This window comes from Tursiops truncatus, chromosome 8 (genome assembly GCF_011762595.2).
Source record: "Tursiops truncatus isolate mTurTru1 chromosome 8, mTurTru1.mat.Y, whole genome shotgun sequence".
Lineage (NCBI taxonomy): Eukaryota > Metazoa > Chordata > Mammalia > Artiodactyla > Delphinidae > Tursiops > Tursiops truncatus.
In genome coordinates this window covers 53,433,278-53,446,476 of record NC_047041.1, presented here as the reverse complement: position 1 = coordinate 53,446,476, position 13,199 = coordinate 53,433,278, and the positions used below count along the sequence as shown (strand labels likewise).

At 43.9% G+C, this 13,199-nt stretch overlaps 1 protein-coding gene across 1 annotated transcript; it reads right to left on the bottom strand.

The window, feature by feature from the left end:
* Positions 1-3,824: 3,824 nt before the first annotated feature.
* On the bottom strand, positions 3,825-11,540 carry NDUFC2 (NADH:ubiquinone oxidoreductase subunit C2). The gene is made up of 3 exons (XM_004319326.4): positions 11,227-11,540; positions 5,850-5,993; positions 3,825-4,007 (listed from the first exon to the last, which is right to left on the bottom strand). The coding sequence occupies exons 1-3, from the start codon at positions 11,393-11,395 to the stop codon at positions 3,958-3,960; spliced, it is 363 nt and encodes a 120-aa protein (XP_004319374.1). The 5' UTR covers positions 11,396-11,540; the 3' UTR covers positions 3,825-3,957.
* Positions 11,541-13,199: the final 1,659 nt, after the last annotated feature.

Below are 13,199 nucleotides of genomic sequence, written 5' to 3'. Positions count from 1 at the left end.
CCTTCCCTCAGAGATCTCCAAACCCTTCACTTTATACTCGTGGATGCTGGAGCCCTGGAAGCCTGGTCACAGGTGGACCTGGAAGCAGCCCCAGAACCTAAACCACAATGTCCAGCCTACTGGTCTCTGGCTAAACACACTGCCCAGCCATCCTGGATGTTTAAATACACAGAAGCTCCATTTTCCTGAGGAGAAAACATTTTAAGAACGTTTTCCCTTCCCTGGCAGTCCAGTGGTTGGGACTCCATGCCTTCACTGCCAAGGGCGCAGGTTCAATCCCTGGGTGGGGAACTAAGATCCCACAAGGTGCACGGCGTGGTGTTTTCCCTAGTAAAAGTCAAAAACAAACAAACAAAAAATGTTTTAGGGCTGGAAATGAATTAATCAAATGTTTACTTAAGTAATCTATTAAAATTAAATGTTTTCACTTAATCTATTATTTTAGAAAACCTGCTCTATTCCACTCATAGTTTAGGATACAATTTTATGAAAATTCTTCTCCCAGCTGACTGGTGGGGAGGTAATGTTGGGTAATGCACCTTGCTAACAGTTTGTCTGCAGCAACATATTGAGGAAAGCACCGTGCATGATGAAGACTGTCAGGACAGAGTACGGCACACCTCTCCTTCTGGAATTCTGGAAAAAAGCTTCACCTTAGAGTCAGGCCCATGAGCTGGCTTTGAGCACCTGCTGTGCCTTGGCCATGTGTGGCTGCAGCCACTTGGGGTCCCTTGCCAAAGTGTCAAAGTCCTCACTACTTCCTCCTGCCAAGTCAGGGACCCTATTTTTCAAGGTGCCTGGACATTATAACCAAAGACCCTAGAGTGTATCAAAAAGTGAATCTAACGGTCATCATTCAGCCAGCATCTACTGAGCATTTGCAGTCCTGGGAGCCAGGACAGGTACAAAAGGAACTGAACTGTGTGTAGCAAGTCCTAGAATGGAAGAATAAAGGAGGAATTGGGAGCATAGCATAGGAAAGGGGAGTGGCCAGGAGGCAGTGTGTGTTTATTGAGGTCTTGCAATATTCCAGATATTTCACAAACACCATCTCTAATCCTCATAACTACTGGTGGGTAGGATTTAGCACTTGTTCCAACTCCTCCTTGCCTAAGAACTAAGTGTGTGTTTTAAGGTTAATTTCTTGACCTTCCTAGGCTTCAGTTTCCTCCTCTGTGAACGAGGACTATCTACCCCATAGGATTATTGGAAGGATTGAGTTCTGCTCTAAGCACTTTGCATATATTAACTTAGTTTAGAATAGCAAGCCCTCAATGGATGTTTGCTCTTATCTTTATTACAACATAGGAGGAAGTTGAAGCTCAGAAAGGAGCAGTGACTAGCCCAGGGCCACACAGCCAGAGGGAAGAGCTGGCCATGTTCTCTGTTCTACTCTGCGACCTGCAATACAGAAAGGGTTAAAAGGGGAAGCTTTGCCCTCACAGCAGGTCCATGGCTGGACTCGGCTGCCCTCTGTACCTTGGAGAGGCAAGGCCAGCTGTCCAATGCAGGATGACCCCAGGTCACCTGCGGCTGTGTGCCTGGCCAGCCCATGAAGGGGACTTGGAGAGAGGGAAAACCGTCACTTTCTTCTGAGGTCTGGGGAGCTGGGCTGAGTCTCCTCCTGTCATGTGTGAGACCTTGGGCAAGTACCTCCCCTTGCCTGCGTCTCCGTGTCCTCATCTGAAAAGGGCGACACTAATGTTTTTCTGCCTCATATGGCTGTTGTGCGACTGAGCAAGTTAAAGCTGGGAGATGGGTTTTCACACTACCCTGTTGTGCTAATATAAGCAGAGTTAAGGCCCATGACTTTAGGGTGGGGTGAGTATTTTCATGTAATGGGGAGGGGCCATGAGGAGTTAGAATCCAGCTCAACATAAAGATGAACTTTCTCATAGCTCTGGCCACAGGAGAGGAAGGAAGTGGTCCAGCGGATGATTATCAGTCAGGAGGGTGCAGAAGGGGCTTCTGCTCTGGACTGGGAGTGAGGGTGGCCTAGGTGAGAGATCCCCTCTGATGCTCTCCTCCTCTCTCCGTCAGGTACCTAGTAAATCTTTTCCCTCAAGGTGGTGTTACAAGCAGGTAACTGAACTAGAACTTGGAAGGTCTTGTTCACTTGACTCTGCTACTAACTTGTGCAACTATGAGCCTCTCATTGGGCCTCGTTTTCCTAGTTATTAATAAATATAGCAAATGCAGTTTGTCAACTGTGCTAATGTGGCAATGCAAGGGATTATTATCTTCCAAGACGGTTGGTCAGAAGACTAGGTCAATGGTAAAGAGGAAGCATTGTAACTCATGGAATTACTGACTAGAGTTGAGAGGGACCTCAGCATTCATCTAGCATCTGCACAGATAATATATCTGGGGACTGTGCTTTGTCTCCTAACACCTCAAATTTACAGATAAGGATATGGATCCTGTTACCTTATATAACTTCTCTTTTTTTAAAAAAAAATTAAATTTACTTTTTTATACAGCAGGTCCTTATTAGTTATCTACTTTATACATATTAGTGTATATATGTCAGTCCCAATCTCCCAATTCATCCCACCCCCACCCCCACCCCCCTGCCACTTTCCCCCCTTGGTGTCCATATGTTTGTTCTCTACATCTGTGTCTCTATTTCTGCCCTGCAAACCGGTTCATCTGTACCATTTTTCTAGGTTCCAAATAGATACGTTTGTGCCCTGGTCCGGGAAGATCCCACATGCCGCGGAGCGGTTGGGCCTGTGAGCCATGGCCGCTGAGCCTGCGCGTCCAGATCCTGTGCTCCGCAACGGGAGCGGTCACAACAGTGAGAGGCCCGCGTACCGCAAAAAAAAAAAAAAAAAAAAAAAACCCAACTCTGAGTGAGTGGTTCACACTCTTACACCTGCTGAGCACAGGTGAACTATATTTATTGCAGTAGCAATAAAAAATAAGACCTTGTATTTGTACATATCTTTATTAACCTCTAAAGTACTTTCTCAGACACAATTTCATTTTTAAGTAGGACTCAAGAGAAGAGAGATGGAACCATCTGATTTGCCCATCTGCCTATATTCAGACTGCCACCTAATTTGAAATCACATATAAACAAACACTTTTATTAATCTCCAAAACCTAATCTGATTATAAAATCTGACCCTGGAAACAAAAACTTTTTGGACAAGCATTTGGACTTGATAAGCCATAAAGAGTAACCTCATTCTAGTTAGGTGGGATCTCTTACTTCTAATTGCACCAAGCTCCACTGTGGACAGAATTAGCTACTGAGCCCACTTTCTCCAGGATGATCCATCTAAGAGCTGAGACCCCGTTGCCGTGTCAGCTGTTCTCCTGGTCTTGAGTTTCCTCCTTCTCAACCACCCTCTATGTTGTTGCAGAGAGCTCAGTAATACAAACATGACCATGTTATTCCTATTTAAAATCATTTAGTGACTTTCCACTACCTACAGAATCAAGTCAAAATTATTCTGCACGACTCACAAAACCTTCCATAATCTGGCTTGCTTGGCATTAGAACTGGAGCAGGCAAAACTCTTTTGTAAAGGACCATATATTAAATATTTTAGGCTTTGCAGACCATTAGGTCTCTGTCACAACCACTCAACTCTGCTGCAGTAGCATGGAAGCAGCCATAAACAGATAAACAAATGAGCTTGGCTGTGTCCAGTAAAATTGTATTGGCAGTGAGCCAGATTTGGCCCACAGGCTATAGTTTGCCAACTCTGAACTAGAACCCCATTTTTAAATCTCCCAGATGGCTTCTTAAAACTAGGTAAATGGAGACTGACCATTCTCTGATGAACTATTTTTCTTATGACAAAAAGGAGTCAGAGTGCTTATGATGACCATTTTAATCACAAGGTGTTAATGTATAGATTAACATAAACTTCAGATGTCACAGAAACAGTTCCACAAAATTCAGAAGAAACCAGTATCAGTGAAACCGGAGCAAGCATTTTGGAGACTTCAACGCACTGGATAGAATTCTTCAAGAATTTTACTGTAAGTTTTCTTATCTATAAAAAGAAAGATCACAGAAGATTTTTAAATTGTGTTTAAAAAATCATATTTCCTAAAGAAAAATTAACACTTAATATTCTTTTAAGAACTGCCTTATTTTCTAGTCCTCAACCATGGCTTGGCAATCACTGAGGCATTTTGTTCCACTGAATGAAGAATAACTTTGGAAGAATCTGTGGTGACATCCAGATGGTTATCTGGAGGGGCAAAGGGCTGCCAGGGGGATCCTAGCTGAAGGGGTAAAAGAAGGAATGAATAGGGAGGGGCCAGGAGCTGGGGCCTTCAAGCTCTCCATGACTGCACTGTCCGTGCAGAAGGCTCTTGGCACACCTGCCAGTAATCTGCTGCTCAGAGAGAATGAGCCCGTGAGGCTACACTCACTGCCAGAGGGAGCTAGTGGAAATGTGGAGGCAAAGAGCCAGAGGTCTGGGACTGAGGACTAACTAATACTGGGTCTCCCTCTTAGAAATCAATATTCCCAAGATTCCTTTTTCAGATCTAACATCCAGCAGTTCTGAGTATTTCCCATCCCTGATACACCTACTATTCATGGCTTTGTATTAGTCTTTGAGCTCTTCATTGGCAAAAAAAAGTTGCCTTTCTGATCCACCATAAACATCACATATGTGACTGAAGGCTAGGGAAATGTTAGAGTAATACAATTTCAGAGCTAAATAGGACCCTACACATCATCATTCAGTCTGATGAAATTTAAATGCTTAATATTATACTTTTACATAAATAGGAAAATCTAAAAATCTATATATTTACAAAATTTCAAAAATTTCCTACACTCATTCACGTATGTACACATCTATATTGTGTATCTGTATAAAATATGAACAAGAAAACAGCTGTATTACAGTTATATTCACAGCTGCACAAAGATAAGTAGAGTATGCTAAGGAAATTCCTGTCTATAGCTGGATGAAGGCTTCATTGAGATGATGAATCTTGAGCAGGAATTTGTTGGGTGCGCAGAGTGGAAATGGGGCAAGAGGAGGACTAAAGAGGTATAGCATGTACAAAGCGATATAGGGCAGGTTCAGGACAGCATTTCATGAGGCAGGAGATGAGGCAGGGCTCTATGTAGTTCAGGCCAGCCATTATTTATTAAGTGCCTACTATGTGTAGGCTCTGTGCTGGAGGCTGGAGAAACAAAGATGAAGCTACAGTCCAGTGAGGGACACAACACAGCCTGTGTGTGGTAAGGGGTGGATAAGAGGTATGAGTTAAGTGTTTCTACCAGGTAATTAGCTCAGCCTGGGAAAACAAGCCATCCTAGGGAGTCTTGATTTTATCCAAAAGGCAATGGATAGCTGTTTTAAGCACATCCATATTTACCCACACAGATGTGATTTCTGGTAAGACTAAAGGCAGAGGCAAGCTGGAGGCAAGTGCAAGAGCCCACACAAGAGATTACCAGGGCCTGAACCAGGGTAGTGGCAAGGGTAGAGAGGAGAGTTCAGAGCTGAGAATTATTTAGGGATTAGAACGGTTAGACTTGATGACTAATGGGAAGTCAAAGACACAGACTTGAAGGTGATTCCCAGGCTTCTGGCTGGAGAGCCTAGGTGGACAGTGTGCCATTCACTGAAGCAGGACACAGAACAGAAGGTCTGGGCAAGCAGAGGGGACATGAGTTGTCTGCTGTCTGACGGACACAGAGGTACTCAGCCAGAAACTGGATATATGAATTCAAGAGAATGCTGGTCTATAGACAAAGATGTGGAAGTCAACAGAATACAGAAGGCACTGAAGCCACAGGCATAAATAAGATTAACCAGGGAAAATGATACAGAATAAGAAAGAAGTTTTCTGCAATTAACTTGAAATACCTTTTTCAGGAAAATCCTCTGGATGTGACTTTTCATATGCAAACATATCATGGTCCCTCAGAGCACACATACAGTCTTGACGTTTTAAAAGATAATATCCAACAAAAATAAAGGAAGTAACATATAGAAGCTGGCGATGCAAACCTGAAATTGAAACAAATCCCAAAGAAAGCGAAAATCAGTCACGTGTATTAAAAATCACATTTTTCATGTTTCAGATATATAATTTATTTCTTTTGACATTCTTTTAAGAAAAAAGGCTTTTGTACATGGGTATTCTTTGGGACATCTTCCTCAGGATATCTGGCAACTATGAAAAGCAACATTAAGTCTACAAATATAACTATCAACAGAACCCAAGATTTTTAAAATTCAGGTTTTATAAGTTTCTTCAAGGAAAAAGGTGGATAAGTACAAAAACTTGAATGGCAGACTGAAACAGAAAAAAAAGTTTTTCTTTTTCAATAAGTTAACTTTAGACCTACACTAGCTTGTATTCCAGGACATGTTCAGAAGATGACGAGGAGAGGTAAAGTCCTCTACAGATGGTCTAAAAGCAATCTGGTTTGTCTCCATATACCAATTTATTTTTGCATATCTAGTGGTTACTAAAACAGTACACTGTACGACAAATATATCTCAATTCTCTTTTGTACCTGCTAAATTTTGTAATTTTGCATATATTACTTATTCAAAAACTATCTTTAAAAAATCATCCTACTGGGACTTCCCTGGCGGTCCAGTGGTTAAGACTCTACGCTTCCACTGCAGGGGGTATGGGTTCGATCCCTGGTTGGGGAACTAAGATCCCGCATGCCACGCGGAGCAGCAAATAAATAAATAATAAATAAATAAAACCATCCTACTAAAAAAATCATCCTATTATAAGACTGGAGAGGATCACATGATCTAGGAAAGCCAAAATTTAAAATGTGAAGGGGAGATGCAAAGGTATAAACTTTATATACAAATTTTTTTTTTTGCAAAAGGCTAAGGGCAGGTTTTCTAGCTATGCCTCAGAATTCTATTCCCAGCCCTCTTCTTATCCCATAGATGTTCCTTTGGAGAACCTTTTATTCCTATAGTTTTATCTATTATAATCTATAAGTAACGTCCAACTCAGGCACCCATGCTGAACAACAAATATAGCCAAATATTTGACAGATACGTTTACCTGAATACCCCCAAACAAACTCAGTTCCTTCCTATTCATACCTCCTTTTCTTAATTCAGAGAATAAGACCATTTACCCAGGAATCCATGTCCTGGGTAATAAACATAGTAATTATCTTTTTTCCTCCCCTCTTCTCCTACATCCCGTCACTGTCAATCCTACCTTATAAATATTTCCTTTCCTCACTTCAGGGAACTTGTGCGCATTTACACTAACTGGTCTCCCTTTCACCTCATTTTCTACTCCACACTGATCCCAGCTTTTACCCTGTCATTAGAGGAATTTCTACTAAAACACGAACTAGTCTGTCAGTCCCTTCTTCAATTATGGTCAACAGGACCCTAAACTCGTGCATATGATCTCCCAGGCCTTTCATGAGCTGCCTCTTCCACCTTCATCTTCTGACACTCCCTGATATGCACATTGTGCCCAACAATACTGAACTACTTTTAATTCCTCACATAAACTAGGCTCCTTCATGCTTCTATATACCACGCACTGATTACTTCTCTGTCCAGCAACTTCCTGATCCTTCAAGATTCAACTCAGACATCACTTCTTTTTTTTCTTTAATATTTATTGATTGATTGATTGATTGCTGTGTTGGGTCTTCGTTTCTGTGCGAGGGCTTTCTCTAGTTGTGGCAAGTGGGGGCCACTCTTCATCGCGGTGCACGGGCCTCTCACTATCGCGGCCTCTCTTGTTGCAGAGCACAGGCTCCAGACGCACAGGCTCAGTGAATGTGGCTCACGGGCCCAGTTGCTCCGCGGCATGTGGGATCTTCCCAGACCAGGGCTTGAACCCGTGTCTCCTGCACTGGCAGGCAGGCTCTCAACCACTGCGCCACCAGGGAAGCCCCAGACATCACTTCTGCTAAGAAACCTTCCTATAACTTTCCTAGAGTTAAAAGGATGAACTCATCTCTATTAATATGTAAATTGCTATAGTAATTATTTCTCTCTCTACTATCAGGCAAAGTCAATGTTTGATTCATCTCTGTATACCAGCACACAGACAGCACTTAATAAATATATAATGAATGGCCTTGGGCAAATCAATTTACTACCTCTAAAACAAAGATAATACCTAACCTATCTTTTTCACAGTAGTTATTATAGTGTTTTGGAAAAATTGTAAAACAATAAAAATACAAAGTATCACTATGACCTGGGACTGGACAGGGCCCAGGCTCTTCTGCTTTCTCCCTTAGCCCAAAGAGCCACTGCTTCCCCTAATGGGCCACCTGTAATACAGCAAACCAAAATGTGCTGGGTTCTCCCATGTGCCACTGGACTACACAGATAAAGACTCAGACTCTCTGTGCTTACTCATATCCCTCACAGAAGATTTAGATGATATCAGTGTCCTAGCCCTAAAGGCATGGCTTGGCCTCTTCTCAAATCCTCATTTCCCTAGCCTCTTCTCTTTCAGCAGTGGTCTCCCTTTCACCACATACACAACCCTCCCACAATTATTTTCCCCTTCTTTCCTTTACTCAGTGAACCTAAACTTGAGAGCCATGATGCTCTTCGCAGAATGCCATAAACTACTGATATATTAAACTAGAAATCAATAAACATTTAATTTTGTGGATTACACTTAGATACCAACTAACTCTAAATTTAGGGCAGGTAAGGGGTAACCAGAAACAAGGGTTTAAAAACAGGTGATGGGAGAAAAGCTTAAGAAAAAATTGTATTTAATATCTTCTGCTAACTTGAAAAAGATCTGCACAACTTGATTTCATTGACAGAATATTCCAACTACCTACAGAATGTCAGGTACTCTCCATGGCCATAGTTGGAAAATCCACTGTGTATTTCTCTTCCCCACTCCTCCTATGTGCATGAAGTTGTACCACAATTCACCTTTTTAATAGATATGCCCATCTGGTTTGTAAATCTTTGGATGGTTGGGACAATGTTTTATATTTCCTTGTAATCTACACATTCATTCAATAAATACTCATTGAACATTACTATATGCCAGACATTGAACTAGATAAACACAGTATGCATTCAATAAATGCTACTGAGGAAAACTATTTCAATAAAGTCCTCAAGACCTGAATTTTCCAAAGCAACTAAGGGAAAACCCAGGGAACTCAGGAACTTTGACCCCTAGGCCTGGGCTAAGTGCTTTACATCCATTATCTCACCTAGTTCTCACAGCCACACAAAGAGGTAGACACCATCCCTATTTCATAGATGAGGAAACTAAAGCTCACAGAGATAAGTAACTTCTCCAGAATCAAATGGCTAGTAGGGAGGAGGTGGTGTCAAATCCAAAAGCTTGTGCTCTTAACTACTATGCTCTTCTGTCTCCCAGAAAAGGCACAAAACATTCTTTGACAACAGTGAGGTGAGATTAAGTGATACATACTTCAAATCTCAGCCAACCGTTTCTTCCTCTGGAACAGGATCCCTCTGATCTGAACCTCCTTTATGCTCCCAAAGCACTCTCTGCTCACCCACCTCTATCAAAATACCTGTCTGTCACACCTAGACCCAGATCTGTTTGTCTCCCTGACACAATTAGGAGTTCCTCAAGGGCAGGACAGTATTCCTCCCCCCATACACCCAGTGTGTAACACTGCCTGGCACAGAGAAAGAGCTCAGTTAAGGTTGAACAAATATATGGTAAACTGTTTGCAGAACAAGAGCTAAGGAAAGGGAAACCTGTTAGGCACCTTCCCTGTGTCAGGCATCTGCCTACAGAATCTCACTTAATTCTCAAAAAAAAAATATGCAAAGATGAATTATTCTCACTTTATAGATGAGGAAACTTGAGCTCTGATCAAGTAACTTGCCCAAGGTGACATGGCTGGGAAGCAGCGGAGCAAGGCCATTTAATTCCAAAATGGAGCTCCTTCCATTACACCAAGTGACAGGCGTGGGCAAGTGTGGAGTGGTGATAAGGGAGAACACCCCATAGTTCCTAGTGGCAGAAATGGACAAAGATCACTGCTTTCTGTGGAGTGGGGGCATGTCCAAAGCACACAGGATCTCAACTCTATTTGAGCACTAGAAATGCCAAAATTTGGTGGGTTGGGAGTCGACCTCCAGGCACACATACAGCTGGAAGAAGGCAAAAGAGGCACAAGTGAGGTGATTCCTGCTTGCCTGGACCATTGTATTAGCCTTCTTCCTAGCTGGGCTCCCTGGCTCCAATCAGTTCCTAACAAAGTTGACCTTTTAACACAGGTCCAATCACTGAACTTCCTCTGATAGCTTTCAAAAGCATGTAAGGTTCCCGTCTGCCTAGAGAATAAATTGCCACCATCCACCTAAATCTTTGTTGCCTTAACGCCCTACTCGGCACTCACTCATCAACTGGCCCCCATCCACTCCCACTAGCCTCCCACGGGCCTGGAAGGCTCTCTCCAAGTATCCATCTGACATATCAAAGCTAAATTCAAACACACCTTTTACAAAGTTTCCCTCTCTTCCCTTTGGAAAGCCATAGACTTTAGCACAGTTAACTGTGTCACTTACTATCACTGCTGGTCTCAGACAGGTGAACACTGATCTACTAGGAAATAGAGCCCAGTGGTTTAGAGCCTCCTATTCAATGTGAAGTCCCCAGACCAGCAGCGTCTGGGAGATTGGGACCATCAGGCCTCTCTCCAGATCTAATGAACCAGCATCTGCATTTTAACAAGATCCCCAAGTTATTAGTATGCACATTCAATCTGAGAAGTGCTGGTTCTGAACAGCACTCTCTTTAAACTCTGAAGTTTAAAAACAGACTGTGCTACTTAGGACCTTGGGCAAGCTGCTTTAATCTAAGGCTCTGTTTCCCCATTATGGATAATACCTCTCCCCCACCTCACCACCCAAGGTGTCTGAAGACTAAATGCTATAATGCACGCAGTGTCAGTAGTGCATTGCACAGATTGATCGCTCATTTTTGCACACCCCACAGCGCGAACTGAGAGGGGAGCAGGCAGTTCAGTCCGGGGTCCTTCACAGACTCACTGCGAGGTCGTGGATTGCACTGCATCTCAGTTTCCTGAAATGACACTCTGGCCGGCCCGATTCTGAGAAGCTCACGGGGCGCGGATACCTGAGGGAGGCGAGGCGGGGCCTGTTAACGCGAAAAGGCCCGGAAAAGCGGAGGCACCTCAGGCAGCCTAAGGCAGAGCCGGCCCTCAGCCCTACGGCCCCCTCTCCTCCCAGACCATCCCGCCCGCGCAGCCCTCACCGGCCGACGCCACCGGCCGACGCCGGATCGCGTTATCAATCAGGCCGGAGCAGTAACCCAAGAAGCCGACGTAGAAGAGCCGCGGGTCGGTTAGCTTGGGCGGCGGCAGGCTCCGGGCCTCATTCGGCAGGAACTGTAAGGGCACTCGGCCCGGCCGGCCGTTCATCATGGTGAGGCCGTTTCCACTTGAGGCCTGGCCTCTGACCTCCAACTGCAAAGAAAATCACCAAGACCACGGCCGGGACCCAAGCCACGAGCTTTCACCTCCGAACGCGGTGCTGAAGGGCATGGCGCGAGGCGGTGCGGCGCCCAAACACTTCCCCTTGCACGCTGCTGCCGGAAACGCGCACGCGAGGTTCCGGGCTACTAAGTGTCCGGCGTTGCTCGCTTGCCGGCCGGCGCTAACTCCACGGAAGGGATGTCAGGGCTTGGTAGCGGGGGTCGAGGAGTACGGGAAACGAGCCATACTGCGAGAAGACTAGGAGATATTGATTTTTTTCGCCCAACCTCCCCCACCCACAATTGCCTCTCCTTTTCCCGCCCCAGAATGTTCTTTCAGCAAGAATTTATCTTTGTATCCAAAACCCACAAGTGGGCTTGATGGATAGTTTTAAGAAACGTAATTAATTGAAATAAAATAAAAGCTAGTTTTCATTTCCTGCGTTTCCTGTCATTCATTCGCACAGGCACACCCTCCACAAAGCCTAAAATTAAGGTCCAGGCAGCCATAAAGAATTTGGAGAATCCCAGGACTGGATCACTTAGCTAAACTCTCGAAATTCAGCCTGGGTCTTCAGGTCCTTGCACGTCGCTGAGGGACGAGGTGTTTCCCAAAGATTTGAGGACTGAAAAAAAAGAAGGAATCTATAACATTCTGCCAAGTAATTGTCCAGTCTCTGCTCACCTGCCTCCAGGACTGAGGAGCTCCGATCTTCGAACAGCTCTCTGTTTAGACAGCCCTTCCTGATAAGGAGCTAAAATGTCTTCAACATTTTATCTAGAGGAATGCTGATTAAACTAGAGGTTACTGCGAAGCTGTATGCATCAGGTATTGATCTCCAAAGTGGAAGAATTAAGTTTCAGTTAATAAAGGATGAGGCTTTTATGCCTACAAAAAGCAATATCAGATCCGTAACATTTCAAGTTAGGATTTTCCAAAGGAACGTATATTGGAACAGTTTCCTGGAAGGCAGCAAATGTTTCAGAGGTTCACAGTCTTTGACCCAGTAATTACGTCTGAGAATCTGTCTTATGTAAATACTACTGACATATGCACAGTCTTTTTTTTTTTTTTTAACCACAGTGTTCCTTTTAAAATTATAGCAAAAGGGGCTTTCCTGGTGGCACAGTGGTTGAGAGTCCACCTGCCGATGCAGGGGACACGGGTTCGTGCCCCGGTCCGGAAAGATCCCACATGCCGCGGAGCGGCTGGGCCCGTGAGCCACGGCCGCTGAGCCTGCGCATCCCGAGCCTGTGCTCCGCAACGGGAGACGCCACAACAGTGAGAGGCCCGCGTACCGAAAAAAAAAAAAAGAGAGAGATAATGCCTAGCATAGTACCTGACATAAGTAGGCTCTCAACAGAAAGGACCACAATGTGGGACTTCCCCTTTGTGTATCACTTGAAGGGCTGTCAGAAATGGGAATAGAACCTCATTATGTATTGTTCCAGAGACCAACTGGTAAAAGTAAGAGGAAGAAAAATATTAATTCAGCATTAAATGCCCTAAGAAACAGCTGCACATGTAGGAGAGGCTGCTTTATGAGATGGTGAACACCTCGACACTGCCTAATCAGCTATTCATTCAGGAAAACTGTAAAAAATAAATCCTCCGCGAATGCTCTTCTGAGAGTCTCTAGGATTCTAGGATTCCATGATGTTGTACATAGGTATATTATGGGTCCTGTCCTTTTCACAGTTGTTTCTACATATACTATACTGTTTTTATTTCTGACTCCTTTAAACAAAGAAGA